The sequence below is a fragment of the Neolamprologus brichardi genome, chromosome 17, assembly GCF_056152115.1.
Source record: "Neolamprologus brichardi isolate AB-2024 chromosome 17, ASM5615211v1, whole genome shotgun sequence".
NCBI classification, from domain to species: domain Eukaryota; kingdom Metazoa; phylum Chordata; class Actinopteri; order Cichliformes; family Cichlidae; genus Neolamprologus; species Neolamprologus brichardi.
Genome location: NC_142120.1, coordinates 16778109 through 16800024, shown reverse-complemented (window position 1 = coordinate 16800024; position 21916 = coordinate 16778109). Strand labels below are relative to the sequence as shown.

At 38.9% G+C, this 21916-nt stretch overlaps 1 protein-coding gene across 1 annotated transcript; it reads left to right on the top strand.

The window, feature by feature from the left end:
* Positions 1 to 10949: 10949 nt before the first annotated feature.
* On the top strand, positions 10950 to 11913 carry tnnt2c (troponin T2c, cardiac). Its single transcript, XM_006780873.3, has one exon. The coding sequence runs from the start codon at positions 10999 to 11001 to the stop codon at positions 11773 to 11775; it is 777 nt and encodes a 258-aa protein (XP_006780936.2). The 5' UTR covers positions 10950 to 10998; the 3' UTR covers positions 11776 to 11913.
* The last annotated feature ends 10003 nt before the right edge of the window (positions 11914 to 21916 follow it).

Here is a 21916-nt window from a genome sequence, read left to right as displayed (position 1 = left end):
CCGTTGGGCGGAGTCACAGGGCTTGACGCATGGAAGACACGTGACGGCCTGCAGCCTATAGCAAGAGTGGAAATGTACTACAGCTGTTTTTCCTTCTTCTGACTAGTCGTATTTCAAACTCACAAGACGGGATAAAACAAAAAAGATAAGCTGAAAATTTTTACAGAAACTAAAACAGAAAACTATGGAAGCTTGTTTGGAGATTAAAAAAAAATTGTGTAACTATCAAAACATTTCATATTTTTATCTAATAAATAAAAAATAGTTAAAGTTATTTATTAGTTATTTTATCAAAAATGTGAGTTACGAAATCAAAAATGTAACAGTGACTCGAATTTTGTATATATATATATATATATATATATATATATATATATATATATATATATATATATATATATATATATATCCTTATAACCTAACTATCCTTATAACCTAACTATTAAGCTGGCAAAAAACAAAAAAAGTCAGCCATAAGTCTGTAATCATTTTGTTAGGGTTAGGGTGATCTGCACATTTATACCAAGAATATATATGTTTTTCCGTTTTGTTATAATTTCTGAATCTGTTAATCTGGTTCCATACAGTATTACCTCAACCAAGGGCGTAGATTTGGCATGGACGGAAGGGACATGTCCCCACCAATATCCAGCGATTATCGAATTGTCCCCACCAATAATTTGATCTCTTCGAGTAAAGAAAATCAAACCCGATAGAAAGAAAAAACGATCTGTCACCGTCTCATTCACCCAGCGGTGCAGAAAGAGTTAAATTACGTTCTCTACTGGAGTCCTACCTCATGTGACAAATATGGCCGATGTGATTGGCTGAGCCTTTCAGGGAGCTCTGTTTAGTTTTAGCAGCGGCAAACCTGCGCTGCGAGGAGGATGGCAGCAAAAAGGAAGAAGCTGGATATAAGAGAGTGTTTCAAAGAAACCTGTAAGTCACTTAAAGCCAAATTAACTCATAAAATGTGTCCGTCATAATAACGTTACAGGCTATGCTAGGCTTTGGCCCACATCAGTCTAAAACTGTATGTAACCATGAATAACGTGTTTTGGAAATTAACTGCACAACAGGCAGCACTATTAGTTCTCTTAGTCTCAGAGCAGCATTTCTAATTTTGATTGAAACTGTCAGAGAAAACAGCAGCTTTGAGCGAACCAGGATATTCGTTTACAGAGGCTGTTAAAATTATATGTCTAACATTAAAATGTTGGTGACACAATAATTTCATCCTAATGGCACTGACGTATTCATAGGGTTAATTTTTGAGACAATATATCACGAGGTAGTCATGATTTTGCAAATATTCCACCTTGTAGTGCAGTTTGCACAAATTGTTTTAAAAATGCACTCACACTACAAACATTACTGATGAGTCAAGATCTGCACAAATTGACAGAAACACTGAAGCAGCTACACATTTTATTCTTATTGTCATGTATGTCCTATTTGTCAGGTGATAGAGAGTAATGGTGACACAAGATCACAGGTGAAATTGGATGATGACCCGGTTGTTCATGACTGTATTTGAAGCACATGTGTGACTGCATGTATTTGGAATGTCTCACTGTTATTCATCAGGTGACTGAGGCAGCTCTGCCATGTTGTAGCTCAGACAGAGGTGAAGAGGCGAGGTCACAGGTGACTGACTGATGGTTTGGTGCTATAGATTAACTAGTATTTATTATCATGACAATTGTTAGGCTGCTGTAAATTGATTCATTAGTGTATATTTGACAAAGAATCTGAATTGACATGTCTCACTTTTTATATGGCACGAATCAATGTGTTATTTTATCAGGGGGCAATATGTCCTAGTGCAGTCAGAGGGGAAGAGCCAGGGCCAAAGGTGAGGCACATCAAGCACAGAATAATAATTGTAATCTGAGGATAAAACGCATGTACCGAGGCTGAAAGAAGCTTCAGTGCTCTCAGAAGACTAAAAAGATGGCTAAGGTCAACAATGACTCAAATGAGATTAAACAATGCTGCTGTATGTCCACCAGGAGAGACTGGACAGCATAGATGTAAAACAAATGTGCCAGCAGTTTATCTCAGTTAACGAGAGGAGCAGGCATGTGTTCGGCTCCTTCACATAGTGGACATTGAGTTGTTGTGTGGGACATGTAGTCCATGTCTGTTGCTGTAACAGTAGTTCATGTTTGGAATAAAAAATCCCAGCTCACTGGTTTGATCGGGGCAGTAGTGCCTAAACTGTTGCATAATTTTGCTGAGAGATCTTTTACTTTGTGGTAATCTTAGATGAGTAGTTTCATGGACAAAAATCACCAGATCATTCAGTGTTCCCTTAGTGCTAATGTATAAGAGATGTTGGTGCAGTATAACTGAAGTAATGATGTTAAGTCCTTAAAGTCATATTCTTTTATTGCCATGACTGTATTTGAAGCTATTTTTATGTTTGTATGATACCTGATTTATATGGCTGAAGTAAACTAAAGCCTAAAATACTTAGTCAGTCATTTGTTTAATAGTAATTTAACATTATATAATTCACATATAAAACTATAAATTGTCATTTTAAATTGTTTAAAAGCACGTAGAATAGCATATGTAGGCAAGTATATTTCTCCTCTTTTTATTAAGAAGCAAAAACAAAAAGGAAAAAAAAAGTGGGGACGGATGGTTGAATCATCCGTCCCCACCAGTGCCAAAACCAAATCTACGCCCTTGACCTCAACAGAGGTCTGTGAATCTTACAAGAAAATCTTCTTGGGCTCATTTAACTGTACTGCATTATTTTAACCACAAGAGGTCACTGTGAATCCAGGGTAGACAGGTAAAGGTTTACCTGCTTCATGCCCATGTGGGTATTCAGTGTTTTGAAAAGAAGGCAACATGACTTAGGTTCTTGAAGACGTTTTACTTCTCATCCAAGAGGGTTCTTTAGTCATATTTAAGCTTCAAAATGTAGAGTTGGATGTTTCAAGACCGATCTTGGTCTCGAGACCTTTTACGTGGTCTTGGTCTTGTCTTGGTCTCGCTGTCTCGGTCTTGCTGTCTCAGATCGACATAGTAGCTGTGTCCCAAAACATCAGCTGCATCCTTCAGAGGCCGCATTTGAAGGCCGATTACGTCACAGCCAGGCGAAGAAGGCTGTCCTTAGAGTAGAACTGGACTGTCACCAGCCTCAGGCTCTTCACCTTTTCAAAAACAAAGCAGTCATTTAGATAAAATATTAGATATTGTTTACCTGTAAATGTACAAAGACAATTTAGAAATGTAATTATTGTCAAGAGTGAACAAGCACTGATAGTGTAATCTACAGCTGTGGCCAAATGTTTAGAGAAAGAGAAGTGTTGTTTGTTTATTTACAAAGTTTGCTGTTTCAGTGATAGTTGTATATCATATTATATCACTTCAAACAGGTGATCCAGTAATGCTGCACTAATGAATTAGACTATCTATTCACTTTAGCTAAAGTATTTAAGTTAGCTAAAGAGTTGGGATGCTGTGTAAGACATAAATAAAGCTAAAACACAAAGGTTTGGACACTGCTTTGCATGTTTCCCTACTGCAGGGGTCTCTGCAAGCATACAGGGCTCTGAGAGGGTCCAAGATGACAACTTTGGAATTCTACTAGAAACAGTAGATCATATTTGTTTGTCAAAGCTGAATCCAGGGCTATTAATCTGCGCTCGATTACTCTTGAACTGGAACCGGATGTAAGTCCCAAAAAACTGAATTTTGGAACTGAAATTGAATGGTGAGAGGTGAATCTGAAATTATTCAAGACCCAAATTTTTAAAGGATAAAATACAGTTTCAAAGCAAATTAATTCATTTGAAGCATATGCTCCAGCCAATACCTTTTGATTAGCCTTGACTCGTGCTTTCTTGCTTTGTGGTAATCTTTGTTCTGTATTCACTGAGATATTTGAATGCTAATCATTAAATCAATTAAAAACAAAAGAAAACAACTAATGTGAATTTTTTAAATGCACATGTAGTATGTGCTTTATTAGTATTCACTATGACAAAGCTTACAGGAGGACGAGAAGAGGCAAAACTTCACCCACTCCTTCCATGCTACAGAAATAGCCTGTCCTTCCAAACATGTCCTTTGCAAAAATATTTTCACTCTCTGTTTCCGGAGGTGCCCGCCCTTTGCAAAAGTGCCCAGCTTCTGTCCTCACAAAGACAGAAGCACATGAATACACCCACAAAAGAGCAGGCACACTCTCGCAGGCACGGCCTCACACATGTGTTAAGCTACCAGGTATCGTAAAAATCTTCTGCCATTCACCTAATTTGTCCCGTCGGACATGGTGAAGGAGAACTGGTCGGCATGTTTCTCTTCTTCGCTGGTGTGGACATACTGGATGCTGCGTGATGCCAGGTCAGCCTGCTTGAAGGTGCTGATCCTAGTGCTTATAGAGACAAAAGAGAGAAAAGTAGTCGTGAAGCCTGAAAACTTCCTTTATGTTTGTTATTTGATCTTTCATATTTTGGTATGAGATGGTTTTACACTGCTAAAAAATAAGTTATGCTTGATGATAACACAAATTTAGTTATATTTAAGGGATATAAATCTGTCCAATTAAGAAGCAGAAACCACTGTGAGTCTATTTGTGTCACGGTTCTGGGTCGGTTCGACCCAGCATTTTACGTTTATTATGTTTTGGTTTTATTTTTGCATTATGGAGTGTTTTGGGGTTCTCTGGTGTTTTGATTATTTACAATAGATTATATTACTGTGGTTCTGGTTTAGGGTTTTGTTCACAGGGTTTGTGTTCTCATGTTTTGTGTGGGTTTAGTTCTGTGTCTGGTCTGCGTCTTTGCGTAGTGATGTCTTGTTCCTGTTTTATTGTGAAGGTCTGCGTCTCATGTGGGTGTGTTCACTTTACCTCCCTTGTCTCGTCTCGTTAATTACTCCCAGCTGTGTCCCCCACCTGTGCGTAATCTCCCTGTGTTTCTCTGAGTGTATTTAAGTCGTGTCTTCTGCTGTAGTAGTCGCTGGTCCGTCTGTGTTTCTACCATGTTCCATTCGTGTGTTCTCCCTGCTGTCACCATCATATACCATTGTCTATCTTCCTTCATGTTCAGGTTGGTGTTCAGTAGTTAGTTGTTCCCAGTATAGTTTAGCTCATTCGCCGTTTGCCGTTTGTCTATTTTTATTTTGTGTTTAATAAACCACCTTTACACCTCCTCCTTTATTACTTCCACACGGCTCATCTCACTCGCCGTGACAATTTCAACCTCGTTAGTTTAATATTAAAGCGACAGCAGGTGCAAAACTACAAAACTCTGAAGCAGGGAATGGCTTGGCAGACCGTTGCTCTCTTCTGATCCCTCCTGACTGATTTTTGTCTACCTTTGATTTTCTTTGTGTCCACTCCACCAATTCCGGTGGTCTCGGGCAAATGCCAGTTCAAAAAAGTGAGAAATTTCAGAGATTAATTCTTCTGCGTCTCTTTCCGTTATACGTGTGATGTCTTCTCCTTCGTGTTGTGACATGTGTTTGTAAGCCACCATGGCATTTTCTGGCCACACACTGAGTTTGTTTCCTCAATTTGGCTCTTATCAAATTTACAAGGGGAGAAAACTAAACTGAGACTAAAGTTAAACTGAAATAATGCTTCTCTTTACTCTGTGTTGCCTCTGAAGATTAAAACCCAGTGGGAAATATAATCAGGTTTGTCTGCAACAATCCAGCATCACTCAGTGTGAAAATAAAGGTGACTGTGACTTTCTTTTTTTTTGCTTTCCAGGAGTTCTGTTATCCTCGCTGTCATGATCCAAGCAGCCAGGAACACACAGGCACAAATGTAATCTTCAAAAAAAAAAGGGTTTTATTATACCCCCAGAAAGGACAAGATGATTACAAAAATTCAAAATAACAAAAGTTTTTAAGAACCAAGTGGGCCCATAAAAGAGGTTAACTTAACAGAACGATACTCAAAAGTCACTTAACAAAAACATAACTCAACAAACTGACCTGCCCAAATGAGAAACAGCTCCAGTTATATAGCAAATGAATAAACCATTATATACACCAAAGGTGAAAACTAATAAGATAACAGCTAACCATCATACAAGAAGAACCCCATTCCCCCTGCATGATCACAATAGATGGTCCAGTCCACTTTATTGGCTTCTGCATTTAAACCAGCTCCACCCTCAGCCTCCTCTTTCAGCCAAACCAGGAAGGACTGGAGCGGAGGTCAGGTAACTCAGAAAGAGCAGAAATATAATCAGTATAACATACCTATATAAAATGACAAACAATGCAGAGCAAAGTCTATGCCACCATTTGGGCTATAGCTTAGTGCTGTCATGCATTACAGGTAAACTCAAAATATCAAATTAGTTAACTTATGATCACAGAAGCTTTAGAGCATAACGTAAACATAAGACAAAAGACCAAATGAATATTACCTAAGTATCTAAATTGTGTGGTTGCATGCAGCCATCACACTCGCTTATTGTGGATGGAAAGACTTGATGCAACCGTTTGTAAGACTACACATTTATAGTTATTCCTGACATACAAAGTGTGTAACACATTACATAGTTATCTATGATGTGCATTAATGAGGAAAAGACTTAGACTTAGAGCTTTTCATTGTCATTGTGCAGTTTCAACTCAAACAAAATGAATTTGTCTTGAAAGGTGCTATATAAATAAAACTGTACTTTTACTTACTTTTTCTACTCACTTTGTATGTTATTGCAATAACACTTTTTTTAAACAAAAATAACAGGAATTGAAACTTTATTGGTAATTTTCCAAGCAAAAAAATTATACTCATTCAAAATTATTTTAAAAAATTCATACACAAATATGACCTCATTCAAAAATGTCATGTCAAAGCTTTGACGTAAAACCTCAAGACTCACTGTCTTGGCCTGGCTGCTTGGGTGTATTTGAATGCGATGGCAGTAGTTAAGAAATTCCTTACCTAGAAACTTAAACTGGGAAAAATCGCTAGTTTGATTGGGACTGGAATAACTTTCAAATTTCAGTGTGTCTTTGGAAGAGAATACTATGCTTTCTTTATCCCAAATGTTGGTATATTTACATATTATGTAAGCAAAACATAAATAGAATGAAGGGATAAACAAGACAAACAAAGTAGAACTGCTTCCTTAAAAGTGACCTTTTCCTTCCTATTTCCCTGTTTCCTGTGTATTATTGTAGAGTTTGAGGCAACTTTCTTTGAAGATATAATAAGCTTTGGAATCAGGAAGAACAGGTGTGCAATGGAAACCTGAGATGAGAGGTAAAATGTGACATGACACTGATGATAATTTGGATTTAAAAAAAAATTTACATTTAGAATCCCTATATATCAGTATTGTTACCTAAATATTACTAAAACAATCAAAGGAAGTAGAACTGTATTTATAGTTTTAAAGATACAAGACATTTTAGGAAAATTTGACCTCATTTGACCTTGAAGAAGAGGTCACAGTAACGTAATATTTATAATGCCCATAATTCAGTCCCTGTATGTCTGGATGGTGTCAGTACAACAAATGGCAGTAAGGAACACAATTTCAAATTGCTCCGTATAACATTATTTTCAGTTTTTATAGCTTTAAATCAGTGGTTCTTAACTTGGGTTCGATCGAACCCTAGGGGTTCGGTGAGTCAGTCTCAGGGGTTTGGGCAGAGCCTCCGCCGTGACATGCACGGCTCATTTTGTGCACCAGTAAAAAACATATCTACGTCTTGAATTTAAAAAAAATCATATTTTATTTTTCACTAAAGAGGGGTTCAGTGAATTCGCATATGAAACTGGTGGGGTTCGGTACCTCCAACAAGGTTAAGAACCACTGCTTTAAATAATACAGCTTTTCTCCAATTTTTGACCAATAAATCACTTATTTGACCTTGAAGGCCTTGGTGGATGTATGCCAAATTTTAATGGATTGTTAACATGTTAACATTAACATTGTTAATTCACTCAAAACCTTTCGAGCTGTCATGTTTACAGACAGAAAGACATACACCCAAAATCACAACCTCTTTGGCAGAGGTAATAAAGCAGAACAATGAATTTCTAAGAGGAGTAAAAGAAAAAAGCAAGCAGAGGGAACGTTAAAGCGGCTCAGTAAAGAGCGACAGTGCAGGGTAGATATAAATGATTCACATGAGAAAGCAGATGATACTCTGCTAGACAGATGTGTTCTTTCCATTTATTTACTTTTACATCTAAAAAAAACGTTCCTTCAAACACTTCTCTGCTTTTTCTGTAGGGATGTAAACCGGTTAGATTAAGAGTAAATATACAGGAAGTTTACTCTGTATCTCTCAGTTTCAAGCTGCTAACCAGCAGAGGGTGCGGCTATTTACTTATTTATAGCCCACATCCTTTGCTGCCTCCCTTTGCTGATAGACACAGTTGTCCCTTGCCACCAGCAAACCACCAGTGCCTTGATTACACTGGAACCACCTGCTGTCCTCATGTCGCTCTCAGGCATGCTCAGTGCTCTCTTGGATTAGACAGCTGTGGGACCTTCTCACGGGCATTAAGATTTGTGTTGTGGACCTCTCAGGCCACACGTAGCCCATCTTCACTTAGCTGGAGCTCCAGATGATTTATAACAAGACTGAAATTTAATCCCATGGAGATAATAATGTGTTGTCCGCCACATACACGTACAGTAGAATAGCATCAGAAGCTTTATTCTAAGCAGGCTCAAGTTAATTGGGAATCTCAGGCACCACAGAGCACCTGTCTCTTCCTGTCAGTGATCTAATCCTCTAAAAACTGTGTCTGCCCTTTTCCTACTGATAACTCAAGACTTGGGAACATAAATTCGTGATAGCCATATATAAATGTTGTCGTGCGGGAGCAATTACGCTTTAATCCACTCTGCGCTGACAGCAGAGAGCCTTTAATAGCAAGAATGTTTTAATTACATTCCAGAGGAGACAAGGCAGGGCTGAAAAGCTCATCTTACACCACATTGTTCTTAGTAAAGGCTGTTTGTTGGGTCTGTCTTTCTGCAGAAGTTCTTTATTTTATTTTTTCAACACAAATATAAAAGCTCAAGCTAATAAAATAACAGATCAAGCTTCAATCTCTGGAGATGAAAAATTAAGTAAACACGGAAGTGGCAAAAAGACTGCAATTCCTCGAATGGCCACTTGAGGCTGTCTTTAAAGGCGAGTCAAATCCCTTAGGCTACGTTCACACTGCAGGTCTTAATGCTCAGTTCCGATTTTTTGATCAAATCCGATTTTTTTGTGTGCTTGTTCACACTACAAATAAAATGTGACAGCAAACGGGCTCTAGCGTGAACCCTCAAAGCGGCCCGCATGCGCAAAAGAAGCTCCGTTCAGACCCAGAGCAAACAGTATTGTTTGACTGATGGACCTTAATATTAATAGTTGTTTCGGACTTTACGTTCCCCAATTTTGCTTTAAGTTATTTAGTTATTTACATGTGGCTTAATAATGATCCTTATTGCTGTCTTAGAGAGGTGCGGTGCTTCAAAGGATCGTTGCAGATTTCTGTCAGAATCTGCAGATTATACAGTACAAATACAATGTTCGCGTTTCTCCAACGTTGTCTTCCCAACAGTTTCACTGACATCTACACTGGATGTCAGTGACGTAAAAGACGGATTTAATGCGACATGACCATTCAAACGGCAGTCGCTTTCTAAAACATCAGATATGTATCGGATTCAGTACCACATATGAAAGTGACCTGGGTCGGATTTGAAAATATCAGATTTGTGCTGTCGTAACATGATCGGATATGGGTCGCATAGGGTCAGAAAAGTCGGATTTGATGATGATTTGATTGAACGTAGCCATAAACTCCCATGTGAAAATGAAATGAAAACTTACATTATAACACTATTTAAAGTTTAGTATGATTATTTGTTTTGGCCTGTGTGGTATGAGTATGAATGAAGTATGAATGTCATGGTAATTTGGGGCTTATAATTATTACTTTAAACAGTTGTTTTTAATCAACTGATCATTCCAGTGTGGAATGATCACGACACATGCAACTGGTTGGGGGTGAGTGGATGAAGGCAGGACAAAGACATGTTCTGGAACACGTACATCAGGACATGATCCCAAACATAACGACTATTAAAGCCCCACCTTCAACCCTATTGAAAATTTGTGGGATATACTTAAAAGGCAGGGCTTTGCGAGGAAGCTCTACCAATTCTGCCAAGAAGCATGGTCAGATATCCACCAGAATTAATGCAGAAGTTTGTTAATGGCTACCAAAAAAATCTGGTCGAGATGCAACTTACTAAGCGGCACATCAACAAAGTATTGGTTGGGGTGCATGCATATATATTTTTGAGCCTGTGTAAATGTTCTTTTTGTAGGTATGTTTGCATGCTTCACGAGTACTCACTTGCTCTTGTTATTATTTCCCCCTGGTTTCTCTATATAAGCAGCACACTGGAGCACTTTGTAAGAGAAATTCCCATAGTGACTTGAGCACTACATGTTTTCAAACTCCAGTGATGTATGAGTAAGTTCCCTGAATTGTGTACACTGTGAAATATCTAAAGCTAGTGGGATGGGTCATATTTGCAGAGACTTTTGGTACATTATTCTGTCATCACCTTTTATTTGCTTCCACATTTCTTTCTTTAATCTGTGCCAGTGGCTCAGTAGTTCTTTACATATGTGCCTTTGGCTTTGTGAGACTGGAAAGCACAAGTGTGTCTGTGTATGCATCTGCTGTGTATCCGAAATAGTCCCTCATCTTGTCCTTACAAAGGAATGAGGAGCTGTGCAGGGTCAGAGAAGGCAGTAGGGGGGTCTGCAGGGGATAAATGGGTGGGTGTGTGGCTGTGAGGACTTGTTGAAGGAGAAAATAGATTATTCCATCTGTCTCAGAATCTGCCCTGCTGCTGACCCACACCCAGGAGACGGTGGTCACATGGTAACCAAACCTTTAAAAACTCCCAACATGCTCACCCAGGACTCCAACTATCTCCAGACACCAGCTGGTCTTAGTGCTTACACTGCTTTCTCTGAGACACCATCATGTCAGACACAGAGGAAATTGTGGAGGAATACGAGGAGGAGGTGGAAGAAGAGGATGACAACGAACAGAGGCAAGCGGAGCATGAAGAAGAGACCAAACCTCGACTTAAAGCAACTTATGTGCCTAATATGGCTCCTCCAAAGATCCCAGATGGAGAAAAGGTGGATTTTGATGACCTGCATCGCAAGAGGCTGGAGAAAGATTACAATGACCTCCAGACACTGATTGAGCTGCATTTCACCAGCCGTCAGAAAGAGGAAGAAGAACTGATGGCGCTGCGTAACCGCATTGAGTGCCGCCGTGCTGACAGGGCCGAACAACAGCGTGTTCGTGCAGAGCAGGAGCGTGAGCGCCAGACGCGGGTTGCCGAGGAAAAAGCAAGGCGTGAAGAGGAGGCAGCCAAACTGCGGGCTGAGGAGGAAGCCAAGAAAAAGATGGCTTTCTCCAACAAGTCATTCGGTGGCTACCTGCAGAAGGTGGACCAGAAGAAGGGCAAGAAGCTAACAGCTCGAGAGGAGAAGAAGAAGGCCCTGATGGATCGCAGGAAGCCGCTCAACATCGACCACCTGAGCCAGGAGAAGTTGGTGGAGAAGGCACAGGAGCTCTGGCAGTGGCTCCACCAGCTGCACGCCGAGAAGTTTGAGCTGGCAGAAAAGCTCAAGAGGCAGAAGTACGACATCCACGTGCTACGAAATCGTGTCAACGACCATCAGAGGTGGTCAAAAACATCGAAGACCTCCCGTGGGGCTAAGGGCAAGTCTGGCGCTTGGAAGTAAGCACCTTGTGGAAGCGCACCACGTTCCTGCTGGACTATTTGGTCACCAAATTGTATGATAAAAGCTATCCAAGCAGCTGTGCGTAGATTGAGTTGGACTGCAATGATTCAAGCAAAATAAAGTTAAGGTTGAATGATATCTGTGAATGTTCTATTGAGATTGAAGAAGTTAATTTGTCTGATTTAACTCAATATGAATGCGTGGTGGTTTTATTTTACGACGCCACAAGAGGAAGTCTCATGTTTCATTTTTCACAAGTGAAGCTGTAAAAAGTCATCGAATAGTGTTGAATCTTCCCCTGAGAAAACTATACCTTTTATTATAAGAAAAGAAAGTTTTTCTTGTCACAATACAAGAAAAATGGGCAAAAGTGGCACTGGTTAGGTGGTGGATGATAGCTGTAAAGTCAAACAGGTGCTGCACAGCTGAGTTTTATGTAGCTAATTTAGTCTCTGAAGCTCTTGCAGCACTTAGAGCAAAAAGGCCACTAAATGTTGACTGATAGCAGTTTTAGGTTTGATGATCTTAAAAAGTACAGAAAATTGTTTGAATGTACAAGTAACAAATTCTTCTTTATGATCATGGGTGTAAATCACAGTGTCAGTTATTTAAAACGTGCTCCTGTATAAGCTGAAATCACATAATGAGGAAATATAAAGTAAGTGTATTTGTACAAATCCACATGGAATAATGATTGGCTGTTAGACTATTTTATTCTGTTTCCTAAACACGTCTTTATTTAATGATTCAAGTCAAAATGACAGGTCACAAGAAAAAGATTTTAGGATTTAGGATTAGGATTTTACTCATATACTTCTCATCAAATATGTGACTTTATCAGGTTGTATCACTGAGACTGATTACAGTTTAAAAGTAAACAAGCAAGAAAACTGATGATCCACCGGAGAGTGAAGCCAAATGTGAGCAGCAGAGGGAGGAAAATATGACCTCTTAAAATAAAAAAGACAAACAATAATTAGAGCAGCGGAAGCACAAACAGCTGACCTGACTATATGTTCATCACACAGACAAGTGCAAAGCAGGGAAAGGAACAAAACCAAAATATGAGACATAAGAAAGCCAACCTTCAAACCTTCAAAATACAACAGGAAGTAACCAGGAAAGAAATAACCAACAAAGAAGACGATGCAGCGCACAGACGCATCATATCTAACTTTTCAAATGTTCCAGTAGAATACGAGCAAAGAGCTTTCTTTTAGCTCGTTCCAATAAAAGGCTCAGTGCTAAAAAGTCCAATGACTTAACCTTGTAAGTTGTGTATTTAAAGGTGCAGTCGGTCATTTTTTTTTGAGAAAATAAAAATAATCATGTTTTTGTCTTCAGTTTTCTCCCTTACCCAACCAGATTCTTAAGTAAAACATTTTCTTTCTTTTTTGACCATGAAGGGTTTTATTGGAGCTTCTTTTGACAAGAGACACTCAGAATTCATTTAAGTTTTTTTTTTAAATAATAGCATAGAAAGCCCTACATGGCCAAGGTCCTGCACATATACCAGAGCTACTGAGACCTTGTAACAGCAGAGGGCCTCCAAGATAAACTGAATAGAGTGTTTAAACTACTCCATGCTCTTATTTTAAATTCAGAGGCAACAACTTTTGAGGTTGTGGCTTTTGAACTTTGGAGCAGCCTTCCTGAACCTGTTAGGTGGGCTGGATCGGTGGCTTATTTACTTTTCCTTAATCTTTCACCCATTTTGGGGGCTATAACACACATCTAAGGTGTTTATGAAAGAATGCATGAAGGAATGAGAGTAAGACCTTTTATTTGAATCTGTGTTTGAATGCTGGGACGTGTACACTTCCCTTCAATCTGTGTTATAAAAAGTGCTGTACAAATCCAGATTTAGTAGCATATGTTATTTTGTATTGACTAGAAGATTGATGCCCACTGTCATCCCGCTTCTCTTTAATTATTATCTGTCACATTGTGGCGATCTCTTTGCAACATTATAGTCCAGTTTGTGTCCACTGCAGTCCTGTTACAGGTTAAATGAATGTCAGAGCTTTTAGCAGTGACATGGTAATTCCACTAGATGGCACTAGAAAACCAGTTTGAAGCATTTAAGCGGTAAGGTAATGTGAAAAACACACCCAGGAGACATTACATAACAAAATGTTCACATCTGCACCATAAAAGGTTATAATAATTTACCTGGTTGCATTCAGGTTTATTGAAGACAGCTTAAAGAAGCATAAAATGTTCAGATCATATACCTCACACAACTAGACGATGTAGTCTGTGGAATTATTGCACATAATTGGCAATAATTATAGTAAGATGGCTCCATTTTATGTAGCTATGCAGGTATAGGGTTTGCAATTACGACACATGATCCTGATTAAATTCACAAACGTTAAAAGTTTCGAGCTTTTATTGTTTGCACTTATTCCTTCGGTGTAGTTTAAAGGAAATGAGGTAAAGTGAAATGCAGATAAATGATAGCAGATGATTTGTAGATTCAGACTTTTTTCCTGTATCTATTTGCTTCTGTGTAAACCAGCTTTCTGATTGTCCAGCATGGAAAACATCCTCTTTACCAACAGTTAACTGCAGTGCAACATAAATTATCATTAGACCAAGCTGTGGGGAAATTTCTCACCCCCTGTGGTTTTTGATTGTCATTCAGGCTTAGATTGCCTTACTGCTGTTTTGCTGTCACGGCGCTGACAAGCCACTAAAGCTTTCCAGACACGGCGGTATACCCACAGGTTACCATAGACACGGGGAGGACCTGTCTGCACAATCAGGTCTCTATACCCCCCTCCAGTCTCACTATGCCCACTCTTTCATACACACCAGCTAAAGGTATGGTGCGTATATTGATGGTGTTCTGACAAATGCCTGACCTGACAGCATTGGGAAGCCCCAGAGCACCAATCAAACACCTGCGTCTCACCAGGGAACAAGAAGTTCCCAGAAGTTCTGCTGCTGAAGTTGGTAACAAGTTGTTTCCTGATGGCGGCAGCTTTGTAGTGCTGAGTTTCCTTTAGATTTGAAGGAAAGCGTGCAAGGAAGGAGTTGAAACGTGTCTACTCATATCAAAAAGGGTGTGTGTGTGTGTGTGTGTGTGTGTGTGTGTGTGTGTGTGTGTGTGTGTGTGTGTGTGTGTGTGTGTGTGTGTGTGTGTGTGTGTGTGTGTGTGTGTGTGTGTGTGTGTGTGTGTGTGTGTTCACAGCAACTGCAAGGTCATCAGGGGGGGGCTGTTCTGTGCTCATTAGTACCTTTTTAGAAAAGAGGAGTGCTGCATGATTGGCAGCTCCTGGGCCACATATTCTATCCTGACCAGAATCCTATTATCTGGTCAGAATAGAATATCTGGTGTAGGTTTGTTTTATTTGGGGCTATTTTGTTTTGCATGTCATGGTCTGAGGAAATAAGACATCAAAGCTTTCTTACTTGTCAAAAATCACTGACAGGTGAAAGACATTTTTAGCAAGCAAATTGCTCGAGATGACTGTTTAAGAGCCCTGTCATCAGACGTGATATGTTTTTTGGTTTGACACTATTTAGTAATACTTTGAATACTCCTCATTGACGTTTTTCTGTTCATCCATAAGTATTATTTTTTTGTTTTCCTGGCAGCTATAAAACAGAAAATGGAAAGACATGTAATATGATATATGTGTAGCTGCATGATACCAGATAGCCAATATTGGCAATTATGGCTGTATTTGAATTAACTGCCTGGAAATCCAAAAATCCAATATTATCTGGGCTCCGGTAGCATACAGTTTATTCTTGTACCTCTATGTGGTTATAATGCGCACTTTACACACTAACTGGAGTCTGACCAACAAAAGCAATATTTTGCAGCATTTACCTGATTTAGCCATTTCAGAAGTTTAAGTTTAGTTATTAGCTCACTTTACTAGCTGGAGGTTTCATTCTGATCTGAGCACAGTACACAAGAATCACTTTTACCTACAACACTGATCACTCAATTTAAATTATTTAGTAGCGTAAAGATTCTCTGTTGGAAAATGTAGCTTGTTTTTTTTAATGCAAAATATTACTGTATTACTAAAATATTACTAAATAGTATGCATGTAGCATACTATTTGTGTCCCATTAGATCAGGGATGTCAAACATAAGGCCTGGGGGCCAGAATCAGACACCAGTCTGGCCCACTGGATAGTTTTGGAAAATGTGAGGGAGGACACACGTTTTGGACTTTTAATGCAAAGATCTCGTTAAGAGCTCCTCTACAACCATTCATACTACAACAAGATAATTAAGTTATAGATTACAATTAAATGATAGAAAAATAGATTCTTCATTATCTACTCTAGAAATTGTATTTCTTTTACAACTGGGCCACAATTAAAACAAACAAGAAAAAAGGACATTTTCTGTGACTTAACAAAAACTTCTTGTTTTGTAATGACAGGACACTTTGTGCTGACAGATTTCATTCAGTTAGTACAGCAGCAGAAAAAACTGAGATGTGCTGTTGCGCTTCTTTTTCTTATATTGCAATATCTAAGGGATTAAAAACAGAGCAAATGCTTACTTCTATACTGTTAAGCAGCAACATGTTGGCATCAGTGATTACTCAGGTTTTTGTGAAGATTTCTGAACCTACAGTATGTGTGGAAATGACCCAGTTTCTTATCGGACATTGTTTCTTTCAACAAATACACAATTCTTTTAAATCAATTGCTTAGATCACAAAAGTACCGAATAAAAAGTAAAACAACAAAACATTCACGCACTCAGACATCAGTATTTACAAGTCTGTTACTCGTCAAGCTAATATTTCAGTGTGTTTCTGAGTTTATTGGTCTAGTTTATTAGAAAAGATAAAGAAAAGCTTGTTACTATAGTATATAGTATAGTATAGTATAGTATTTTTTACTTTATTTACACATTAAAGAATATTTTTTTCATCTTTTTGACAAAGGACATTAGTAGACATTGCCTTACAGATTAATTAGTTAATTTTTCTATAATAGTGACATAAAAATATATTAATGGGAATACTTTCTTAAATGCAGTCATAATGTCTTTGTGCTTCTGCCGTGCAGAGTCTGCAGTAATGCTGCCATAAAGCCTGTGTAATGTAGTGGCTCGTCATTACTGTAACTTGTTAATGAGTATTAAATTATGCCTCTTGGTAAACACCACAAAAGATAAAAAGACAATTTTAGAGTCTTTCATGCAATAAAAATCATCTGTTTTTACTGTGTTTTGAAAGTTTCTGTTACTTTGACGTGTATGCTTGTTACATGCAGTGAGAAGAAAGAGGAACGTTGGTTTATGATATGGTAGAAAGGGTAAAAATACAATATTAATGTATTATATTTAATCTTTTTTATTTATTAATTTTCTCCTAGCATTTTTGTTTTCCTTAATTAAAAAAATACCTTCACCTTTTATTTAAATCTTTAAAGTTTTTATGGAAAACAGATATGGGTGACACTGCACGAGGCTATACGTAAACACCACCAGAAACAGCACTTCCACAGTTTGTAGATCCTCGGTTGTTCTACTCATGTGTTAGTCCTTCCCACTTGAGGCGAGAGAAGGCGAGGTAATGGGTATTTAATGAAATGAGACGTCCTCGCTTTGTAGCCTAATTTTAAGTGATGTCAATTAAATGTGACGCATGTTACAGCTGGATCATAAATTGTTTTCTTATAGCCTTCTGCTGCTCTGAGATGTTTATGATCTTAGATGCAACAGCGTTCTTGACTTCTTTATATTTAGGGGCATTTTTCATTATATTCATAATGTGGCAAAATGTGACAAGCGTGTGAATAAAGTGTGTGCCACACTTCTTTTACATGCTGTAGGTAAAACACCTGTCCATCCATGGTCATCTCTCCTCTCCTCTGTCCTCTCGGTGCATTTTACGAATTGCATCCTTCAGCATGTCGTATTGGGACTGAATTCCAGGTCACAGGCAGCAGGACAGAGGAAGCAAGGAGGTGCAATTTAGAGAGTTTATTGACCAATTATTGTGACACACAGGTTTTTTGGTTACGCCCTGTAGCCAGTGATAATGACTGATTTGAAACCACATGCTCACATGTCTTATTGATGCCTCATTGGTGTGTATGTATGTGGGTGAATATGACTGGTTGTTTTCTATTTTTTCTGCTCTTTCTTATTTAAGATGTTGGGTGTAATAGGAGCCCGATGCAGGCCACAAACCAAACTACAGCATCTTTTTGCATTATCTACATTTGCTCAAGAAGTCTAGAGTTAATGTACCAGTGTATGTATAATTTTAGTATTCAAACACATAAAACAGATGCAAATAGAGAATAGCTATTGTGGCGGAGATGTGGTCCCTGGCGTAGCTGCAGGGGAGGGGTGGAGCGGTGAGCTCAGGGGGGTGGTACCGGGAGGCAGGTGAGCCACAGGTGGTGGCGATTGTGTCATGAGTGTTTTCCTTCTGTGTGTCTGTGACGGCAGAGTTGAGCGGGAGGCGGGCTGGACCGGGACGAGCTGTCACGGCGCATTGTTATTATAAATAAAACGTGATCGTGAGCAAAAAACTGTGTGTGTGTGTGTGTGTGTGTGTGTGTGTGTGTTGCATACGTCACAGCTATGTTTCATAAGCTGAAGCCAAAGGAAAAAAAACATTTGTCTTTATTGTGTTTCTTGAGCACTTGATGTTTGAACCATTTCTTCCTACTTAGCAAGGCCACTGTTTGTGCTTTAGTATCAGTGTTAAGATGAATGTCAATGTCAAACAACCACATGAATACCCACGGCTTCCCAGGAGAGCATGGTTTTATAACAAGATAATGTTATGCTCTCTGGCGATCAACAGCTGACTGCTGTAAAATGTACTGTATGTACCAGTAAAGGAAAAACTACTTCGTTCTGTACAGTGAGTACTTGCAGATGTAGTGAACTTCTTAGCAAAGAGTTGCTTGTCTTATATATGTCAGCTAAGGGGAAACACTGCTATTTACACTCATCGGACACTTTCTTAGATACACCTCACTAGTTTCATGCATGAACCCATTTTCCCCTCAGAAATGCCACAAATGATTCTTCGTGGCACAGATTCAACAAAGTGCTGGAAGATTTTGATTTTAGATTTTGGCTCATACTGGCATGATACCGTCACACAATTGCTGCAGGTTTGTGTGTAGCCAACAAATGTGGGATATTCCACTACATCTCAAATGAACTAAGAACTGATGACTGTGGAGTCCATCTTGGTATGTGATGTGTTATCCTGGTGGATAACACACATCTTCAGAAGATGGGTACAATGTGGTCATGAAGGGATGGACCTGGCTTTTTGAAGCTATTTAATAGAAAAAAGGATTGTGTCTTCTAACAAATGTAGGCATTCTAATACACTTATACTTAATCATTGAAATACATAGGAGCAGGTTTGCAGTTTGTGTTAAGCTGCCATGTTCCCCCACCACCATATTTGAATACAGTAGCAGAGAAGGACATCAACCTTCTGACTAATCGCGTTTTACATATGTGGCTAGAGATCAGCCACATATGTAAAAGACCAAAGGTGGAGGAAAAGAAAAGCCAAAGGCATTCACGCTTCATGGAAGGACATTTAAATTTGTCTCTGCACCTTCAGACCTATGTATAAGGGCTCCCTTCACCAAAGAAACAAAAACACAAATCAAAGAGACAATGCTACTGGCATCTGGATAAAATGTTATCCCCTTCTTCCTCACCTCAAGTCTCATCTTCCGAACTAACCTCAGTGCGCTAAAACAGGAAAACTTGCATAAACATGCTTATTTAGTCCCAATATTGTTGCAAATACTAATTTTTAGGAAATTAGACATGCAAGTTTTCCATCTCATGACAGCAAACAGTGAGCTGGCACAAAACAACAGCTGGTTATAAGCTTACATTCACCTTGTAAGAATGAAACAAAGTTAAATCTACTTCAAAGCCAGTTTCATTAACACAGGCTTCACAGCAGCTAACACATGCTAACAGCAGCTAACAGCAGCTAACACAGGCTAACAGCAGCTAACACAGGCTAACAGAAGCTAACACAGGCTAACAGCAGTTAACACTCGCTAACAGTGGCAAGAAGAGCAGTCTTACTGACAGAAAAGTCCAGCATATCCTCAACAACTCACGTTAGCATCACCATCATAAGAGAGAAGTGAGCAACTCTGACTCATTCACCAGTGTCACATTCCTTTCACAAAATTTAACAGCCTCTTCAACACACAGTTAATAATGGTGGACGCTTCTCGCTCGGCATTGACAGCTGAGGTAAAGAGTGAACTGACAGAATTCCAGAGGGAAAAACTCTGGGGTAGATATGGACCCGGTCCAAACAGTTGTAGAAACATGTCGGCTAGCTGTGGCCATTATGAATTTTTTTATGAGTCATTATAAAAAACGATTTCATGATTTCTCTTAGCTGCCTAAAACATGTTTGCCCTACAGTGTCCACTGTAACTAGGATTATGCACCTGAATTTTGAAGAGTTAGAAAGCAGAACTCAGTTGACTGCAGTCTCCAATCTATCAACATATAGTGGTTGAAAGTTTTACACAGTATAAATTTAAATCAGATTTCTTTCCTATTTTGATGCTCAGTTTAAACTTCAGCAGGTCATCTTTATTGTGTGTATATACTTAAACTGAACTGCTTACGTGTGGTTGGGTGATTAGATACTTGCATTAACAAGCAGTTGAACTGATGTACCCAATAAAGTGGACTTTTTATGCCCACCTATTGCAAGTCCAACATGGTTTCTTTATTACATTCATTGTTTTATTGTATATTTCTTTTTGATTTCAAATGCAGCACTACGTTTAATAGTGTATTTGTTGTTCTAACTTCTGAATAGTTCTATCCACTGGCTCGACTTAAATTAGCCCCTTAATCACCTCAGTTTGCTGGTTGATTTAGTGGTTGGTCTATTATTAATTAGCAGAGAATTATAGGTAAGATACTTATCTTACCTATACCTCACAAAATCATGGGCAATTTCACATGCTAGGCATACTTAAAGAAAACAGTGCAGGTCATAAAGGTTGATGTTGTTTTTTTTTTTGTTACATTTTTGGTAAAACACACTTCAGTATTCTGTTATAAACACACACACACACACACACACACACAAACAGAGTACCAGAGGGGGACTGGCTGCTCAAGTTCCAGGTCTCCGGATGCCTTTAGCCTGTGGATAAATTAGCCTGCCCTGGAGACAGTGCAGTTTGGGCTTATCTCCAGCCTCCTCCAAATTGAGGTGGGAGTTAGTAGCAGCCAGAGGTATAAAGGAGATTTAGCCTATCCGACAGGGCATTAATCTCCGTACCTCCTCAGCATCCTGCAAGTTTTCGAGCGGCTGTATCCCTCTGGCCACGTAAAGATTTGATGTCACCATGCATCCTATCAGCACTTCATTGCACAGTGAGTTCATAAGTATATGGCTTTAGGGTCTGTCTCTGGTAGAGCTTGTAAGGGAATAATAAGAATGGAGCCTTAATTGCTCATAGAGAGAGAGGCTCAGCTATCATGTAGCTGTTTGTATTCTGATCACTGCTGATATCCAATTAAACATATTTTTCTATTTTATGACAATTTCTGTGACTGTATGTCTCTGAAGAGCACTGATGTTCTCAGTAATTACAGGTTGTTTAGTTGTTCAGAAATGTGTTGGCTCTCAAGACTTCTAATGAAAGAGCCCTTTTGGAGTTGATTAACATAAACAGCTGTTTTATTCAATAACTATTACACTTACAGGCTAAAAGCTCTGCTGTAAATAAACACCTTTCTATGACATAGAATATAAGCCAATAATGAGAGGGTTTCATATATATACAACAGAGGAAAAAAGAGGAAGAACAAAAGCACAAAGCTCAAAGGATATGGACAGTCTTATAAAAGCAAACAGTGAGAACAGAATATATATATATCCTCTGTTGTAGTCCTTTCTTGTTTTTACTACTGCCTTTAGTTTAACTGAAGGTTTTATTAAATATACCTTGCTGTGTCTGTACCTATTTGCAGTAGATCTAGGCTGCTGGGAGCTTCCCATGATGATGATGCACTGAGTGTTCTGCCAACTGGATGAGCCTGGTTCTGCCAAAGGTTTCTTTCTGTTAAAAGGGAGTTTTTCCTTCCTACTGTTGCCAAAGCGCATGCTCATATGGGGTCATCACA